The sequence below is a fragment of the Typopeltis vanoorti genome, chromosome 18 (assembly GCF_054136105.1).
Source record: "Typopeltis vanoorti isolate ZY-2024b chromosome 18, IOZ_Tvanoo_1.0, whole genome shotgun sequence".
NCBI lineage: Eukaryota > Metazoa > Arthropoda > Arachnida > Uropygi > Thelyphonidae > Typopeltis > Typopeltis vanoorti.
This window is the reverse complement of record NC_143566.1, coordinates 64,860,506-64,880,883: the sequence shown is the minus strand read 5'-3', so window position 1 is coordinate 64,880,883 and position 20,378 is coordinate 64,860,506. Positions and strand designations below refer to the sequence as shown.

Genomic DNA, 20,378 nt, shown 5'->3' with positions numbered 1-20,378 from the left:
GAAATGTGGAAAGGCAGCTGGAGTAGATGATATTAGACTAGAAATGCTCAAGTATGAAGGTATAAAAGTATTACAGGGGCTACACTGCATAGTTCAGAGGACCTGGACAGAAGGACGAATTCCAGATGATTGGAGTAGAGCTCTCATAGTATCCATATATAAAAAGGGAAATAAAACTGATTGTGAGAATTACAGAGGTATTTCTCTACTGAGTGTTCCTGGTAAGGTTTATGCCAGTATACTTGAGAAACAGTTGAGAAGGATTGTGGAAGAGAAGCATGGTGAGGAACAAGCTGGATTCAGGCCAAATAGAGGCTGTCAGGGTCAGATCTTCACTTTATGACAAATAGTTGAAAAGTCAAGGGAATATAACAAAGATCTGTATTTAAGTTTTGTAGATCTGGAAAAAGCATATGACAAGGTGCAAAGAGAGAAGCTATTCAAAACGCTACAGTTGTATGGTGTCAGTGGATCATTATATCAAGCAGTACTTAGTCTTTATTTGAGTTGTAAGTCAGCAGTTAGAATTGAAGGAAGTACAGGGAGATGGTTTAATGTTAAATCTGGTGTCAAACAAGGATGTATACATTACCACCTCTGTTATTCATTATCTATATGGATTACATTATGAAGGAAAGTGGTATTAAACCTGATATCAAAATTGGAGATGTTAATGTCAGCTCCTTGCTTTATGTGGATGATGTCATACTTCTAAATAAATCTGCTACAAGTCCTCAAGATTCCCTGACTAAATTGAATAACTGTTGTGATAAATATGGTATGAAGGTCAGCAGTAACAAGACAAAGACAATGAAAATAGGCAGAAGCATTGAAAATATCAGCTGCGTTGTGAATGGAGAACCTATAGAACAAGTAAAACATTTCAGCAACTTAGGCACGATTTTTAGTGAAGATGCTAAATTAAATATGGAAATAGACAACAGAATCAACAAAGATGGTATGGTAGGAAGTCAACTGAATAAATTTATATGGAATAAGAGAGAAATTAGTCAAAACACTAAATTAGTTGTATACAAGACAATGTTCAAACCAATTTTAACTTATGGATCTAAGAGCTGGGTCAGAAGTAAAACACTTGACCAAAGACTAGAGACCGCAGATATGAGAGTCCTGAGAAAGATTAGGGGCATGAACAGATGGCATCAATGGCAATATCATATAAAAAATGAAGATATTAGGAAAGAAACTGACATTGTCAATATCCAGGAATGCGTCAGCAGAGTTAATCTCAGGTGGTATGGTCACTTAAACAGAATGGGTGAGGAAAGATTATTCAATCAAGTGTTCTCTGCCAGGAAAAAGACCCAGAGGAAGACCAAGATATAGGTGGATTGATATGGTAAAAAGTGCCTTAGAAGATAGACATATAAATATAAGATCTGACAATGTTGTAGCTTTGACAGGTAACAGATTGATTTGGCAGAAAATTATAGGTAGGAAGTTAGTAATGATGTAAATTTTTCATGCTGTACTATCATATCCTGTACAACCCTTGAGGGTAAATGTCAGGACTTTGATGATGATGATGTTATAAGATTGTAAGGATTTTTGTCACGAAGACTTGCGAATTCTCTTTAAACTGTGTACTGGTGGCGAGGAGGCGCGGCAGTCGTAACAACGGAAGCAGACGACGCTTAGGACTTCTTTTAGCAAAGTTTCCGCCGAGTGGTATCCATTTTTTTTAAAAAAATGTGCCCGAAGTGAGAGAACAAGTACAACATTAGTGTTTGAAAGCAAATATAATTTTCTAGTTAGATCATATACTACAGTATATTAAGTCATCTCCATTGCAAAAAAGAGCTATGAGTTAATTTCAGCGAGCATTCATTCTGCATAATGATCAAGACTTTCACCAGCTTTACCATTCATCACGAGTCCGAGTTTTACTGGTGCAGTCGATAGGACCTACAAGGTGAGAGAGCAATTCGTTATGTAAATGCATGCTCCCATGTTTTAGAGTTCTATTTTGATTATTTGGGCGAAAGTCTGTTTTAATACAAAACAAAAAAAAAGTGGCGTTCGGAGTTTGTTCCATCCTGGAACAGTAGTAGTTTTGATTTCTCGCCAGAGAAAGAATACATCAGTATTCAAATTTTGTTCCATCCTGGAACAGTAGTACAAAAGTTTGGATAAAAGAACAACACGGCAGTGTTCAAGCTATATTTTCGTCCCAGATAAATCAGAATAGTTTTTTTTTTTTTCATTTTAAATTTATTTTGTTCTGTTCTGCATTTACCGATTTGTCCTGTTTTGCATGTTTGTCTTGGAACAGTCAGTACTTGTGATTTCTTGCCAGAGAAAGAACACGACAGTGTTATCATAGTTCATTTTTGCATACTGTTTTGATAGTTCTGTTTCGAGATTTAAGTTATTATATAATAGCGGTGTAAAATCGAAACTATTTCTTTTTTGTTTTGTTTTTATATATCCACACACATATATATATATATATATATATATATATATCCACATGTATATATATATATATATATATATATTTGTGTATTTGAAAGTGTAGTAAATTGTGTAGGTGAATTTTTTTTTTTTTTATCTGATAATATTGTAAGATTTATCTATGTTTACAAATGATATGTTGAATTTAGTTATGAGTCCCATAATCGCCAAATATATACATCTCTTTCTGGGCATTTAAAAAAAAAAAAAAATGCAATTGATTCCTTTTTAAGGGTGACTTTTTTTTATCAGTAAAGAGAGTTATTGTTAAGCACCATGGCTTATTTAACCAAAGGTAGAAAGGAAGATTTACGTAAATTGGCTGAAGAATTGGGAGAGAAGCCAACTGTTGAAATGAAAGTGATAGATCTTAAAATAATTATTACGGGAAGTAAATTTTATGAAGAAGAATTTGTTAAAGGGATGTTGGAGACGATTATTAGTACCAGACTCGAGGAAGAACTGATGAAGAAAGAAGAATTAGAAGCTCAACGGCGGAAGGAAGAACTAGAAGCCCAATGCCGGAAAGATGAATTGGGAGCCCAACAGAAAAGAGAACAAATGAAGTTTGAGTTGAAGAAACTGGAAATTGAAGCACGTGTTCAACCAACCTCAACTCCAGTATCCAGTGACAATAAACCATATTGTCCTAATTAAGCTAATGCCTAGGTTTAGATTACAAGAGGATGACATTGTGATATACCTATCCTTGTTTGAAAGACAAGCTAAGAGAACCAAAATAGATATTAAAGACTGGATATCGTGTCTCTTGACTTTGTTACCATTTGGGATTGTCCAATTAATTGGTAGAGAGTCAGAAGAAAATTGTGAAGATTATGAATATATTACAACAATTCTACTAAAGAGATTTAGACTGAATCCTGAAAGTTTCAGAAAAAAGTTTGTGATGCACCAAAAGGTTGCTGAAAAATCTTGGAGGGATTTCTGTTATGAAATAACTAATTATTTTGAAGAGTAGATTGGTGGCCTTGATATCAAGGATTTTGAAGGGTTAAAAGTTCTAATTATTACGGATCAACTGAAGAAGAAAGTACCACATGAAGTGAGAGAACATCTCTTAGACGACTGGGCAAAATTCGTTTCTCCAACCAAGTTAGCTGACAGATTGGACGAATACGACAGTGTTCGTAGTACATCAAGGAAGCCCATTGGAGCTATTCCGAAGAACAAGGTTACTGAAAAGTTTAGACCTTATACTCCACCTGCTGAGCGAACATTCAAGAATAAGTTATTATCTCCCTCTCAAAGTCCACCGAGATGGTACCAGCCGCGGCGAATTGATGATTCATACAAGCCTCACTACAAACCAACTTGTTTTACTTGTAGAAAGGAAGGTCATATCGCCAAGTTTTGTATGAAAAATAGTCAGCCAAAAGGTACTCCTGCTACAGCACACAGTAACCTAGTTCAAACGTCTACCACTGGGGATGACAATAAATCAGGTGTGTTGACTGCCAAAATTTCCATTCCAGTATCCAAATCAGTGGACATTGGTCGAAAAGTAGATGATTTGAAGGTCGTCAAAATCAAATGCGGAAGTAGGGTTTTAAATGGAATAATAGATACGGGAGCGCAAATATCGGTAGTGCACGAAGATTTAGTGGCAGATACGCCCCATGATGGAGAAAGTAAGATAGAAATATCTTCTGCTTTCGGAGAAAATTAAATAACACCCTTGAGAATTTTTGAAATTAAAATTGATGATAATTTACATGGTAATGTTCCAGTCACATGTGCCGTCTCAAGAAGACTGGTTACCGATCTGCTACTGAGCTCCTCTGCCTATAAAATACTGGTCGAAAGCGTCGAGCTACATGAGAGTAGTCATCATTGGGAGACACCAGTTCTGAAATCAAAAGATTTATGTGATAAACGGTCAGAAGATGATGAAGACGAAGACATGCCTTCGAAAATAACCAATACAGCATTGGCAGTCAGTACGATAGAGTCCCCACCAGGTGCAGAAAATGAGTGTATACCAGAAAAAACCAAATTCGAATTCGGCAAACTTCAAGAGGATGATGAGATGCTCCGAAGGTGTTTTGAATGGGCAAAAAGGCAGAAAAATGACTATGCGTTTGACAATGGGGTTCTACTTCATAACGAACATATTTGTGGCAAGAATATTAGACAAGTAGTGCTACCGTGTGTGAAACGAGAAAATGTCTTAAAGATGGCACATGAAATCCCTCTTGCTGGCCATCTCAGCGAAAAGAAAACCTGTCAGCGAATCAAGTACTCATTCTTTTGGCCTACTATTAAACAAGATGTGAAAAAATATTGCGAAAGCTGCAAGGGATGTCAAATGAGAAGGACTGCTACATATAGAGATAGAATCCCCATACGACCTATCGTCAGACCAGAAACTCCGTTTGAGGTATGGAGTATGGATTGTGTCGGACCGTTAGAACCTCCATCGGGAAGAGGACATCGATTCATAATATGTGCTGTTGATTTATGCACTAGATGGGCCGAAGCTATACCTGTCAAGGAAATAAGTGCTAAAACTACATGTAATGTTCTGATGAGGATTTTTACTCAGATGGGATTTCCTAAAATGGTCTGTACCGAACAAGGTACAAATTTCACATCTAAACTCGCTCAAGCTTTTGAAGATCTGCTAGGTATAGCTCCACGTTTTTCCACTCCAGGACATCCTGAGAGTATGGCCGCTGTCGAATGTTGGAACAGAACTTTAAAAGAGATGATGAATAAGAATATACAGGAGCATGGAAGAAACTGGGATTTACATCTTCCCTATCTTCTATTTGCATACTGAGAAGTACCACATAACACTACTGGGTTATCACCTTTCCAGATGGTATATGGAAGATTACCTCCAGGCCCCTTATCTTTGTTAAAGGAAATTTGGACTGGTGGACGAGGCATCCCAACCACTGCCTCTCGCTCGATTGAAAATTATTTACAAGAGCTTCTTGAAAATCTAAGAAAAGCTCATGAAATTGCATCCGAGAACGCCAAAGGGTCTCAAGAACAATACTCCTCCAGATATAATCTTCGTTCCAAAGAAAAATCCTTCATTGTTGGTGAAAAGGTTTTAGTATTGTTACCTTCATCCTCTCATAAGCTTCTAAATACTTGGACAGGACCTGCTACAGTCGTCCAACTTACTAGACCACATTCTGCGAAGGTTGAGATGAAGGATGGAAGTATCAGGGAGCTCCACATAAATAAGCTTCGACCATATATTCAAAGAATTAATCATGTCGGTCTAGTTTTCGAGCTAGATGAAGATTTCGGAACACTCCACTATGCACCCGCTGACAAGATGAATAAATCAGTCGAAGATATTAGGAAACACCTTGAGGATATGAAAGCTCTCTTGACGGGAGAACAAAAACAAGAACTTTTTGACATCCTCCGGAAATATGTAGATGTTTTTAGTTCCAAACCTGGTCATGGCAAAGTTGATGGGCACTCCATCAAAGTTACAGAGAACTGTTCCCCTAAGAGACTCAAACCTTATAGGGTGCCAATCACTCTACAAAAGGAAGTAGATCGACAAGTCAAAGAACTGTTAGATATGGGTCTCATTGAGCCAAGTGTCAGTGAATGGGCTCATCCCGTGGTTTGTGTGGCTAAGAAAAATGGAAGTGTCAGACTATGCATTGACTTTAGACTGCTAAATAGTTTTACTATTCCAGATGCTTATCCAATGAAAATAGCTAGAGATTTATTATTTGAGGTAGGACAAGCAAGATTGATCACTGTAGTTGACCTCACCAAGGCATATTGGCAAATCCCTATGGAAAAGGAAGCAAAGCCCTTCACTGCATTCGTGACACATTCTGGTCACTATCAATGGAACGTCTTACCGTTTGGAATGAAGAACACTGGAAGTACATTCCAGAAATCATTGGATAAAGCACTAGCTCCTCATAAGGCATACTGCCGATCTTATATCGACGATTTGGCTATATTTTCTAAAACATGGTCTGAACATCTCAACCATATAGATGAAATCTTCAAAACATTAAGAGAGGTGGGTTTAACAGTAAACCTAGAAAAATGCGAATTCGGGAAAAATCAAGTGAAGTTCCTAGGTCATTTGATTGGATCCGGTCAACATTCCCCGGACCCAGAGAAGGTCGAGGTTATAAAAGGTTTAGCAACACCAGCGACAAAGAAGGAAGTAAGAAGTCTACTTGGGCTGGCTAGCTACTACCATGACTACATACCACGATTCTCCCAAATTGTATTACCACTGACAAATCTGACTAAGAAAAGTGTCCCAAACAATATTCCTTGGACTACTGATGCTGATGAAGCTTTTACGAAACTCAAAGAAGAGCTTATAAAAATGCCTTGTTTGCATACTCCAGATCTCGACAAGCCGTTCCAGTTGTATATGGATGCATCAGCAACAGCAATTGGCGCATGCTTAGCTCAAAACAACGAACAAGGAAAAGAATTGCCCATTGCTTTCTTCAGTAAGAAACTAAATTCCTGTCAAATGAAATGGTCAACCATTGAAAGGGAAGCTTTTTGCATCTTGGAGGCGTTGAAAAAATTTGACACATGGGTATTTGGTGCTGAAATACAGGTAATTTCAGATCATAACCCTCTGACCTATCTAACTAAAAGTGCCCCTCATGGTGCCAAGTTGTCCCGATGGGCTTTAGCCCTACAACGTTATAATATGACCGTTACATATAGAAAGGGTAGTCGTCATGGTAACGTCGATGCCCTTTCCAGATTAAAAACTGATATAATTAATTAATGTTATTGGCTTGTTTCTTAATAATGATTATATATTTTCTTGATGTTTAGTTAATGATGATTATATAGTTTTTTTTTGTTTTGTTTGTTTGTGGGAGCTGCATCGCACCATAAAGCTTTCACCTCATTTCTTGTATTTTAGAGTCAATTACTCGCCTGAGTTTTCTTTTAGATGCAACATCGACACTCCTGTGATGGATGTGCTTCCCCCAAAGGGAGTTGTAAGGATTTTTGTCACGAAGACTTGCGAATTCTCTTTAAACTGTGTACTGATGGCGCGGCAGTCGTAACAACAGAGGCAGACGATGCTTAGGACTTCTTTTAGCAAAGTTTCCGCCGAGTGGTATCCATTTTTTTTTAAAAAATGTGCCCGAAGTGAGAGAACAAGTACAACATTAGTGTTTGAAAGTAAATATAATTTTCTAGTTAGATCATATACTACAGTATAATAGGTCATCGGCATTGCAAAAAAGAGCTATGAGTTAATTTCAGCGAGCATTCATTCTGCGTAATGATCAAGACTTTCACCAGCTTTACCATTCATCATGAGTCCGAGTTTTATTGTCTGATAAAATTATTTTGTTATTAGCCTCTACATACAAGTAGCCCAGTTGCAATGTTACTTCATGCACAAATTTTTATTTGCTTACACTTGAATAAAGGATTAAACCAAGAATATCATTTATTGGCATCTTTAATTTATGGGAATATACATCTATACCCAATGAGATACAAACACTACAGTGAGCAACAGCATAATTGCATAGATCAACCATTAATCCTAGCCTGATCTCTATCTCAAGAAAAATTAAAAAATAAATTAGTAATAATTAAACACTTAAATATATTGTGTTTTTGATAAATAAAACTACATCACTGGCTACTAGTTGGGGTTCAGTTTCCTATAGTCCTGTTATTTTCAAGTCCTTTTTTTTATGTTATAAAGACCACTGTTCACAATTACTTTCTGTTCTTGCTGATTTGCGTATCTAATATATAGATTTTGCAAAAATTGTCCTTTTTCTAGCTGTTAGGTGGGTTGCAAATGAGCCATTCAAAATCTTGGGACTTTTAAGGCACCATTTTTGTTAAGAATGGATTAGTAGATTAATATCTCACAGGATTCTTTGAATTTGCATTTGTATCAGATTTTGGTACAAATGCAAATTCAGAATTGTCAGTCAGTTCTGTGGCATTACCTGTATATTACCATGCATTATAAGAAAAACAATTTGATGGGAAATCACCCTAGTGTCTCATAATGCATAGCACCTTCCTTTCACATCTGTATATTGCCATGTATTATGGGAAGAGCAATTTGCTATATGATGTGTATGATGGATGTTATCTGATGTTTGATGAAATTTTTGAAGATGTAGAGATCTTGTAGAACAATTTAAATAGACTGACAATATGGGCAAAGAAGAATGAATGGCAGCTTAATGTAGCAAAGGGTAAGGTTATGCATTTTGGGATGGAAAGATTACCACCCATGTACAGGTGGTAATCTTTCCATTACAGTGAGGGCAGTGGGCTGCAAGAAATAAATGTAGCTGGAATTTTGGAATACTAATGAACATATCTGACTTCTGAAAAAGTGGCTAAAATAGCTCATAGGATTATTTGGTTACTGAAGAACATACTGACAAGCAGAGATAAAAAAAAAAGCTTATTATATCTTTTATAAGAACTTGATACAGCTCCAATCTGGACTACTGTGCACAGATCTTGTCGTGTAGGTTTCTTGCAGATGTGTAAATGGATCCAGAATTGAGTGATCAAGATGATGACAGATCTAACGGATGAGTTCAAACCAAAATAGGATAGCTGTTGTGCTACAATGTTGTGCAAATAATGGCTACTATTTGGTGAAATGTTAGTAAATCTCCCACAATGAGTCCATGGACTCCATATATATAATAATAATAAATACTGGCATAATAGACTGGACAAAAAAAGACTTGGACAAATTAGACTGCAAAACTAGAAAGTTAATGACTATGCATCATGCATTACATCCACGAAGTGATGTTGATCAGTTGTACCTACGAAGGAGAATAGGCAGACAATAGGAGAATAGGTCTGCTGCAATATAGGAGAATAGAAATAACATAAGAGAATAGGTCTGCTGCAAGTGAGAAACACTGTAAAAGAAGCAGAAATTAGTTTAAAAAGTTACATCGACAACAGCTCTGAGCAAATGCTTCAAGCAATTATGTAAGAGGGCCTTCTAAATGCAACAGGAAACAAATCTGATTACAAAAAGGAACAGCAAAATAACTGATATGTATGCTAGAAAAATAAACCCTTGCATGGCCAATTTCTTCGAGATACTGAGGAAAAAATTAACATGAACAAGATGTGGCAATGGTTACAATATGGACATATTAAAAAAAGAAACACAAGGATTTATTCTAGCGGCTCAAGAACAGGCTTTACATTCATTTAAAACTTTCTTTTAGTGTTACATTACACGGTGATCAGCAATCATTTAAAAATTTTATGGAATTTACAACCGTGTTAAAAAACTTTTTTATTATCCCAACGTTTCGATCTTCATATCAAGATCATCATCTGGAGCATATATAAATATACAAGGCAAGCTGAGTTACATTATTCACTGAAAGCTAGAGAAACAATGATTTCATCACATGTTATTCTACTGGCATGACCTCTAGTGAAAAAATAAAATAAAAATTATTTATAAATTATATCAAGCTAAATTCTATTTATGATGACAGGATTAAACATTGAAATTAAGGGGATAAAAATCCCTTGTTGTTTTATATTGTTTTATAGCCAGTAAGCAAAACTTAAGATCGCGAACTACAATCTATGAGTTTCATGCTGAAAAACTATCAGCGTAGGTAATTTGAAGCAAAGGTGGAGCAAGCTCCCTCACTATTCTTGATATTTTCTCACAATGTAAAACACAGCTCCTAGGAGATGTAATACTGTCATTACATTATGAGGAGAGGTCACTACCCAGACCGGTTTCAACCTTTTTTGAGGTCTCATCAGTGAGTAGGTAGACTTGGAAGATATCAAAGCTTAGTGAAAAGAACTTACATACCTTCACTATACGAATGCCATAAAGGTGTATTAATATTTATAGTTAAGATAAAAAGCCAAACGGCTAGTTTTCTGGCAACCTTAATAGAAATTAAGGGGATAAAAATCCCTTGTTGTTTTATATTGTTTTATAGCCAGTAAGCGAAACTTAAGATCGCGAACTACGATATATTAGTTTCATGCCTACCTACTCACTGATGAGACCTCAAAAAAGGTTGAAACCAGTCTGGGTAGTGACCTCTCCTCATAATGTAATGACAGTATTACATCTCCTAGGAGCTGTGTTTTACATTGGGAGAAAATCTCAAGAATAGTGAGGGAGCTTGCTCCACCTTTGCTTTGAATTGCCCACCCATACATTAGATGTATGGGTGGGTTTTTTTGTTTGTGGGTTTACAGGCAGATACATTCACCAACAATCCCATCACCCCCCCCCCTCACAACAATATGGAGTTATTAAGACACTATTCAACAGGGCAAAAATAATCTGTTCAAATGATCAAGCCCTAACCACTGAACTAAATCACATCTGTGACACTTTCTCAGCCAACAGCTCCCCCCCCCCACCAAAAAAAAAAAAGAATCCAAAAAATACTTAACCCAGTTATCCACAACCCACCATCCCCTCCCCCTCACAAAAAAGATTACTCTAAATCCATCACCATTCCCTACATCTGAGGCACCTCGGAAAAAAATCAACAAAATTTTAAAAAAACATGACTTGACCACCTGTTACAGACCACATAGAAAATTGGCATCCCTTATCCGCTCCACTAAAGACCAATCACTTCCCCTAGACCTACCTGGTGTATACCAGGTCCCTTGCAGCTGTAAACTGTCCTACTTTGGCCAAACAGGCAGGACAGCAAATATCAGAATCTCAGAACACAAGGATTACATCCGATTTCACAAGTACAGCCACTCTGGGCTTGCAGACCACGCTCTGGATACTCGCCACAGAATAAGATGGAAGAAAGCCACAGTAATACACCGCAGCAAGTTCAAATATGAAAGACTATTCATGGAATCAGCCTCAGCTCTTAGGAACATGCCAAACCTCAACAAATTTGGATGCATAAGACTGCCCCAAATTTGGGAAACATTTATCAGAAGAACTTCAGCACAAAGGCCAAGAACTACCAATATAGCCCGCCAGGGGGCACCATCAGGACTTTAGGAAAACGGTAGCTTCCTAGCTTCGGTTCTCATTTGCTGTTATGTAGTACTTGCGTGCACTTGTCTTTGTATTAAGTTCTCAAGAAGATGGCAACGTGATGTTTGCCGAAATATCGGAAAGTATATATTAAAGTTTATTTAATTTATATTTCCAGTGTACGCTGTCAATTCCTTAATTATTAGTTATCATGTATAACCAGCGTATAAGCTTCTCAACAAGAACTTGGATAAAGGATTAAACTAAATATATAATTTATAGTAGGAAACTTGCTTTTGAAGTCATTATTAGCATATTTCATAGAAAGGATCAAGAAAAGGCAAAATGAAGGAGAGACAAAATAGCAGATTAACAAAAGTGTGTGTGTGTGTGTGTGTGGAGGGGGATGGTCACAGAATATACACAGAAATAAACCTAAAAAAATTCTCAGTCGGCATGAATTGTTCTGTTTTGGGGCTTAGGTCAGAAAAGAAAAAAGGATCAAGAAGAGTTCTTTACAATTTAGTTCTCTTTAGATTGAGAAGATGGACAATAGAGAATGGTCACTATATAATGAATATTGCTGTACCAGCCTTTTTGGTAATTTCAAAGTAAACAACATGTCCTGGCAGGCTATAACTGAAATAAAACAATTTGCTCTTAAAATAACTCAAGTTCATTGGACTATTTTGAATTAGTAAATATCTATTTCTTTGATGTACTTTTTTTTTTTTTTAAATAGTAACAGTAAAAAATAAATAAGAATCGTGCACAATTTTAATACACATCTAGATAGAATGGATGATATAATTGTATTGATTAACTTACTTGCTGATCAATTTTGGTAAATGCCTCATGCAGTTTATCATGAATGTTTGCTAATTTTTTATAGTCCCTATGCATCTCAGCTATAGGAATTAATATTTTGTAAACTTCATTCATAGCCTCATAGAGCCCACCCTGTAAAAAAAAAAAATGCATATTATGAATATTATTATTATCAATTTCCATGGAATAGTCAGTGATTTATCACAGAATTACATCTAACACAGAAACTTTCTCCCAATCAAAATGACAAAGGACAGGAAAGCTTTAGTATGGATTACAAAATTATAAATAACATATCTTAACTACAAACCTTTGAAATAAGCATTGGGATAGCAGTATATTTCAGATAAACTTAAATTGCATACACTTCAATAACATATTGGGGTTTTTCCATTAGTTCTTCCATCAGTGTGAATTACTATTATTATTGTTATTAACCTACATGGAGTCATAAGACTCTGTGGGAGGTTCACCCGAGACAACAAAAAGTCCATTGTACCACTTCTTAAAGTATTTGCACTTTTTCCACCTTCTCTGGTAATGCATTCCATGCTTCAAACACTCTTCATGCCAACAACATACTTTCCCATTCTCTTACTACTTTTTTTTGCAACTTTTAAGGATGGTTCCCCCTTGTCCTTGTTCTTTCTACCATATGAAAAATCTCCCCAATCTTAATCCACTAAGTACCGTGCTTAAATGTCTCAACTGTATCCCCCTCCTTCATCTTTTTTTCACCAAACTCTGTAGTTTGCATGCCTTCAGTATATTCTCATAACCAACATTGTACAATTCTGATATTATGTTTGTGATCTGTCTCAACACACTCTCCATAGTTACTTTATCTCATTCAAATCTCAGTGATCAGATTTCATAACAGTAATCTGGGTGTGGTCTGATCAGAGTTTTATAAAATGGAACCACCATCCTTTTATTTCTGCTGGTCAATGTCCTCCTCAATATTGCAGCAAAAATTCTTTGGCTTGTCTTCATAACTTTTGCAATTACGCCACACTTCACTGTTTGAAGCACTGATCTGACCTGCATTCAACATTCGAGTTCATTCCAAAAAAGTGGAATGTTATCAAATTTTATCATATAATCTTAATGTAAATGCAATACCAACTACATTATGATAGGATATGGTACCTTGCAGCACTGGAAGGGATATAAGTCTGTTACATAACAATGTTACAATATAGCCAGCAATACATTAATCACAAGAATTGTTGATCAGCATTCACCCCTTTTCCATTCATTGCGACTAAAAGTCCTTCCAGGAAAAAGGTTGCAGATTATTAGATCTTTAGATTTGGATCATTAAGTTGGAGTCAGAGTTGGATCATTAAACAGTCTGTCTACATCAAATCACATGTACAGTCAGTCAACTCTATGTTTTTAATATATTATACAACAGCACAGGTCAGAATAAACAACAGGACTACACACATTATTAAGTTTGATTCTAAAATTGGAATTGGGTTTGTAAGAGATGAACAAGGAAGGGAGGAATAAATCAAGTCAAAATGATCTGAATAAATAAAAAGAGAAATTAAAAATAGAGACATTTAATAACAACGAACACCATTTAACTATACTAATCATCATCTAGATATAAAAGACAAACATTTATCTCTTTCTGTTCTCACATTTGAGGTGGTACACCTAAAACTTTGCTAAAATTCTCACTGTTTGTTCAGAAGAGAGCAATTTAGCTCATTAGCCTTCTCTCACAAACTCACTTCAATCTCTATCTCAGAGATGCAATGGTCACAGGTGAATTGGCAAACAACATTCCCCCCCGTTTAGTGTTGGCCATGTTACAAGTGCAGCAGCTGCCCAATACCTCTTTTCAGTAGAACAGCAAATGCATCAAACCTACTTTTATTCTTCATTTATTTCATCTACCTCTATTCTGAACACATTCCTCATAATGTGTTCAGATGTGAGGGATAAATATATAAAAAAAAATAATTTATGTGTCAGGAATAGGCAGAAAAAAAACAAAAAAAAAGTAAAGGAACACTAAATAAATGATAATTATACAATAAATTCTTACATTAAGACCATAAAATAAAAAGGAGAGTAAGAGACAAAGGAAACTTAAAGGCCAAATGTATATTGAAATTGGACTGGATGTTCATATTTGGATTATGACTAGATCTATATCTTTTTTTATGTTACTTTCATCCACAAAATGTTATAAACCTTTAGCACATAGTATTGTGGATGGGCTAAGGATATTTTCTAGATTTTATCATCATTGCCATCAATTTCCTGATATGAACCCTCAAGAGGTGTACAGGTACTATGACAGAAGTACATGATTAAGTTTAGATATTACTTATCTCTTATCGCAATTTTCTTTCAAATTATTATTATCATTCAGGACCTCCATGGAGTCACAGGACTCATTGTGAAAGGTCCATCAGGATGCTGTTGACCATGCTGGTCATCAGCATCCTTCCCAGTACTGCAGCAATCATCTGGGCTATCTTTACTGCTTTTGCAATATGTCTCTATCAGTCATCACCCCAAGGTCCCTTGCCCCCCACTTCCTCCAGTACAATTCCTAGAACAGAGTATGAAGCCTCCCTTCAATGTATCCCAAACTTCAAGACTACATTAGCTGAATTAAACATACTCATTCATTTGTCTATTTGTCCAGCTTATTCAAATCCTTGCTGATTTGAATAAGCTGGACAACTGAAGTTGTCTTTCAATTACCCTCATGTTACGTGAGTGACAGTAAATTGTGAAGTCATCAACATATAGAGCATTGTCTATAGTGGGAGGAAGCTGTTCAATGATTGAGTTAATTTTAATAGCAAAAAGGGTCACACTTAAGACAGAGCCTTGGGGAACACCTTGTTCTTGATGATATGGTCGAGATAGCGTACTTCTCACTCTGACTTGGAAAGTTTGCCTGGACAGAAAGTTTTTAATAAATATAGGAAGGTCTCAAAGGACCTAGGTCCTCTATAACCTAGGTCCTTTGAGACCTAGGTTATAGAGGTCTTTTAATATGCCATATCTCCAGGCTGTGTCATAAGCTTTTTCCATGTAAAAAAAACTGAGACAAGATGTTCTTGCTTCAGAAATGCATCTTTTATACAAGTTTCTAAATGAACCAAATGGTCTAAAGTTGATCGATGTCTATGGAAATCACATTGTGTACTGGAGAGAAGATTGTTGCTTTCTAAATACCAGAGAAGTCTGGCATTAACCATTTTCTCTAGTATCTTACAAAGACAGCTGGTCAGAGCAATGGGTCGGTAATTATTTGCTTGTGCTGGATCTTTTCCTGGTTTTGGGATAGCAATGACAATTGAGTTATGCCAAGAATTTGAAACTCTTCCTCTGCAAGTATTCTATTGTATAGTAAGAGAAGGAGATCCATAGAAGATGATGATAGATGTTTTATCATTTCATAATGGAATGTCATCAGGTCCTATTACACTAGGGTGAGATTGTAGGAGAGCTCATTTTAGTTCCTCCTTAACAAATGGCTGATTATATGGCTGAAGAATATTGGTAGAAAAATTAAGCCTTTGTTTCTTTTGCTGCTCTTTCAGTATTAAAAATTCCAGAGAATATGAAGCTGTTGCTGAGATTTTAGCAAAAGTTCCTCCCAAAGTATCTGCAATAGCTTTGAGATCAGCAAGAACACTTCCATTATAGTCTAAGGTGGACAAACAGTGTGTACCATAACTGCCTTTCATTTTCTAGATTTTATCCCACACAATTTTTGGACTGGTCATTTGATTAATTGATATTGTAAATTGGATCCATGATTGTTTTTGACTCTGATGTCTTATATAACGAGCTTTGGCTCGAGCATGCTTGAAAGTTATTAAATTTGATGTGGTGGGGTATCTACGAAATATGCTCCATGCTCTGTGTAGATCTTTTTTGGCTGCTTGACATTCTGGGTTCCACCAAGGCTTTGGATAGACTGGAAACCGAGATGATGTTTTTGGGATGGAGGTTGTTGCTGCCTGGACAATGCATTCTGTTATATATTTTACAGCTTCGTTGATAGGTGTTTGACTGATGGCATCAGCATTAAATTTTGCAAGATGAGAGAAAGTGTTCCAGTCAGCCTGGTCCATTTTCCATATAGGTATCCATGTGGGTGAACATGGTTCCTGTGAAGACATTGTACAAAGAATAGGAAAGTGATCACTTTCATATATGTTCTCTTCAACGTCCCACATGAGCAGTGGAAGAATGGAAGGGGAACAGACTGTAAGATCAATTGCAGAATATGAGCGGGTAGGCATATGGAAGAAAGTATTGAGTTTATTATTTAGAAGGGAAAGGTTATTATTATCAAGAATGTTTTCAATGATTCGACCTCGTCTAGTGCTGGCACTACCCCATAGAGTATTGTGACTGTTAAAGTGACCCATCACAAGTATGGGTTCAGGCAGTTGCGAGATAAGGTTATCAAGATCAGTGGTGTGACTAGTGATGTGCCGCAGGGTTCTGTTCTTGGACCACTACTGTTCAACTTGTTCATTAACGATATAGGAAAGGATCTGAGAGGAACTGTTCATTTATTTGCTGATGATGCAAAGTTGGGTTGAGCAATAGTGAGTGCACAGCATGTCAAAATTTTGCAGGATGATTTGAATAGTTTGGAGGACTGGGCTAAGGAGAATGGATGTCAATTTAATGTGGCAAAATGTAAGGTTATGCATTTTGGGGTGAAAAGATTAGCAGCAGCATATCACATTGGTAGAACTGTACTCCAGGAGATTGACGAGGCCAGGGATTTGGGAGTGTTGGTGGATAGGGAGTTGAAGTTCAGGGGGCACATCGCAAAAGTGGCTAAATCAGCTCATCAAATCACTTGATGAATTTGATGCTGAAAAATACTTTAACAAGCAGAGACAAACAAGTTATTGTTCCTCTGTATCGAGCCTTGATAAGACCCCACTAGACTAGGGTGCCCAGATATGGGTGCCAGGATTTCTTATGGATGGGGGAGGAGGTGGAGAGGATCCAAAGACGAGTGACCAATATGGAATGAACCTTATGAGAACAGGTTGAAGATTTGTGGGTTGCAGAAATTGGTTGATAGGAGGAAAAGGGGTGATATGATTGAGACATTCAAATTACTGAAAGGTTTCTATAAGATTAATTCAGAAGATATTTTTGAGAATAGGACTGATGGTGGGAGGACTAGAGGCCATACATGGAGGCTGGGCAAGAGTGTGGTTAGCAAGGATGTTAGAGCTAGGCTTTTTATTGGAGAGTGGTGAATGAGTGGAATAAGCTGCCAGAGTCTGATGTGAGTGCCATGACTGTAAATGAGTTCAAGGTGAAGTATGATAGATACTGTGTGAAATGTCGAATTGTTCTTGACATGATTTTTAGTTCCTCCCTTGATTAGTCTATGGACTCCTTGGAGTTATCCGTAGTAATAATAATAATAATAATCAATTTCATTTAACTCAGCATTTGGTCGTAAATAAATACTGTAACATACTGTAATAAGAAATCCCACAGAGAAGCGAATCACTACTACTTCCAGAGAAGTATTAAGTTGGACCTGATGGAAAGGAATATGACTGCCCACTAGGATAGCTACTCCTCCATGAGCAGGACGATCTCCAGTTCTATCCTTACGTACAACAGTGAAATTCCTAAAGGTACGGTCCTCATTAAGTAAGTTTCCTGTAGACAGAAACAGAAAGGTTTGTGTTTCTGCAACAACATCTTGATATTGTCAATATCCTGGCAGATCCCATTACAGTTCCATTGTAAAAATTTGCCTATTGTCTTGATTTTATTGACTTGTCTGGTTTTCAAGAGGTTGACAGCTTACCTTTGTCAGATTTATATATATCCACTGTTTTAGGGAGGAATGGACGGCCAATGTCCATCTCTTCCTCTGGTAGAGTGTTCAAAACATCAAATGTGTTAGGGTCAGTTGGTATGTTTAGTTTGCTTTCAGTGGGTATAGAGGTATCCATTTTTTCTGTGCGAGTGTCTGGTGGTTTATCTTTGAGTGAAGTCTCCACCATAATTTTTTTGACAGGTGAGTTTTCATTGAATGGGACCATTTTTGAAGTGGTCTCTGGAGTAAGGACATAGGTCTTGTGATTAATGTGCTCAACATAGAAGCACTTGTGATCCTAAAGTTCAGGTACGGTGAAGTTATCAAATGGTGGAATAGACATACATGTTTTGAGTTGCTGATTGGCACTTTTTTAATTGTTACTTTTTCAGCATAAGAGGATTGTAGAACAGGTGTAATGGTGGCCAGCTTTCTTTTTGCATCCTGATATGTTATGTTTTGTTCTGTTTCCATTCATCTTTCCATTTCTTTTCGATTCATCTTTCCATTTCTGACATGCACGAGAGTAAGCTGGATGATCTCCCTGACAGTTGACACATTTAACTTTTTTTTTACAGCAGGATTTATTATCATGTTCTTTACTACTACGTCAGGCACAGGTAGTAGAACCACGACAGGCAGTTTGGGCATGTCCATATCTTTGACATTTAAAGCATCTCAGCGGGTTAGGGATGTACATTCTAACAGGACAGCTGAGATACCCTGCTTTTACAGATCTCAGAGGCCTAGGTGTATCAAAAGTAAGGATAATGTTCTTGGTTGAGACCAGGCAACCATCCCTGTGTATCAGGATGCGCACACCCATCACTCCTTGATCTTTAAGCTCTGAACATATCTCTTCATCAGGAACATCAAGAAGATCTCATTCTGATATCACTCCTCTACTGGAATTGAGTGTTCTGTGAGGTGTTACTGCAATTTGTATTCCTTTGTCAGATTTATATTTATCCACTGTTTTAGGGAGGAATGGACGGCCAATGTCCATCTCTTCCTCTGGTAGAGTGTTCAAAACATCAAATGTGTTAGGGTCAGTTGCTCTTGGTAGTTTCTTGGAATGTTGTTTGCACATTGTTTCCACAAAGATATCACCAGAACACAATTTCTTGACAGTTTTAGGAGGTCCTGCCAGTCCTAAACCTTTTTGGATAAAGAAGGGGGACATTTTTCCAATTGGTTTTTCACCTGTTGCATGAATGATTAAAAAGGCTGGTACATTTATGTTAGTATCCGATATCTTTTGTTAATTACTTCTGTTTCCATATGATGTGTCTATATTATCAGTACTTGGTTGGGACTTTGTTAGGGTCCCTGAAACATTTGAGGATGAAGAATTCATATTTAAGGAATTTTTAATTTGGCACCAGAGAGCTCCCCACTCACCATGGAGCCACACATGGACGCCCACTACCCGGCAAGCAAAGACTGCGTTCAGGAGTGGAACGCCAGAGCTACCCTGGATGCTATACCGCCACTGCAGCAGGTCTAGGATCCCAACCCCATATCATAGAGACTTACTGCAACACCGTTGACTCTTGCAGGCAAGCCCACTAGCTGACTGATCCTGGCTGGGCCATCCAGGACCACCCGTCTTGCCGAAGCAGGGGCCAAAGTAGTGCAAGACTACTAGGACCCGACCTTTCCAGATGTCCACCAGTTGCACTGCATGGCAAACATGGCAGCAGGGCATTGGATCCCAGTGATGGTGGTCTGGAAAAAGGACAGTTAAAAAAACTCAGGAGAAGAAAAGCAAAAAAAAAAAAAAAAAAAAAGATTAAGAATGAAAAGGGCCAGTAGGGAGGTCCCTTCCACCATGAACAGGTGCCCCACATGGAGGGGACCCATGTGGCTGTAACTTAAATATCAGCATATCATATGGCACCCTGACAAAGCATTTTGTAAAAAAAGTGTCGTATATACCTCTCCCTTACTAACCACTCTTGTTACTTTATTATAAAGGGCAGATTACTAAAACATGAGGGCCCTTACAAAATCCATGCTGACTCTCACAGATAACATTACCCTCAACTGCCCAATGCTGTATATGATCTTTCACTAATTTCTTGCAAATCATAGCAACTACTATGATGAAATACAAACTGGTCTGTAGTTTGTCACTTCCATTCTACTACTATCCTTATGCAATGGTACTATCTACCCTTCTTCTACTCCTCGGGTATCTTTCCCATAGCTAGACTCTCACTGAAAAGTCAAGTCAATTAAGCT

General features: G+C 37.2%; 1 protein-coding gene across 1 annotated transcript in view; it reads right to left on the bottom strand.

Moving 5' to 3' along the window:
• The window catches only part of Zir (dedicator of cytokinesis), a 667,641-nt gene that overhangs the window by 159,454 nt on the left and 487,809 nt on the right, over positions 1-20,378 (bottom strand). The window contains exon 36 of the mRNA XM_090407837.1: positions 12,290-12,421. Within this exon, the coding sequence (XP_090263963.1) occupies positions 12,290-12,421 (132 nt within the window). The remainder of the gene's footprint in view (positions 1-12,289; positions 12,422-20,378) is intronic.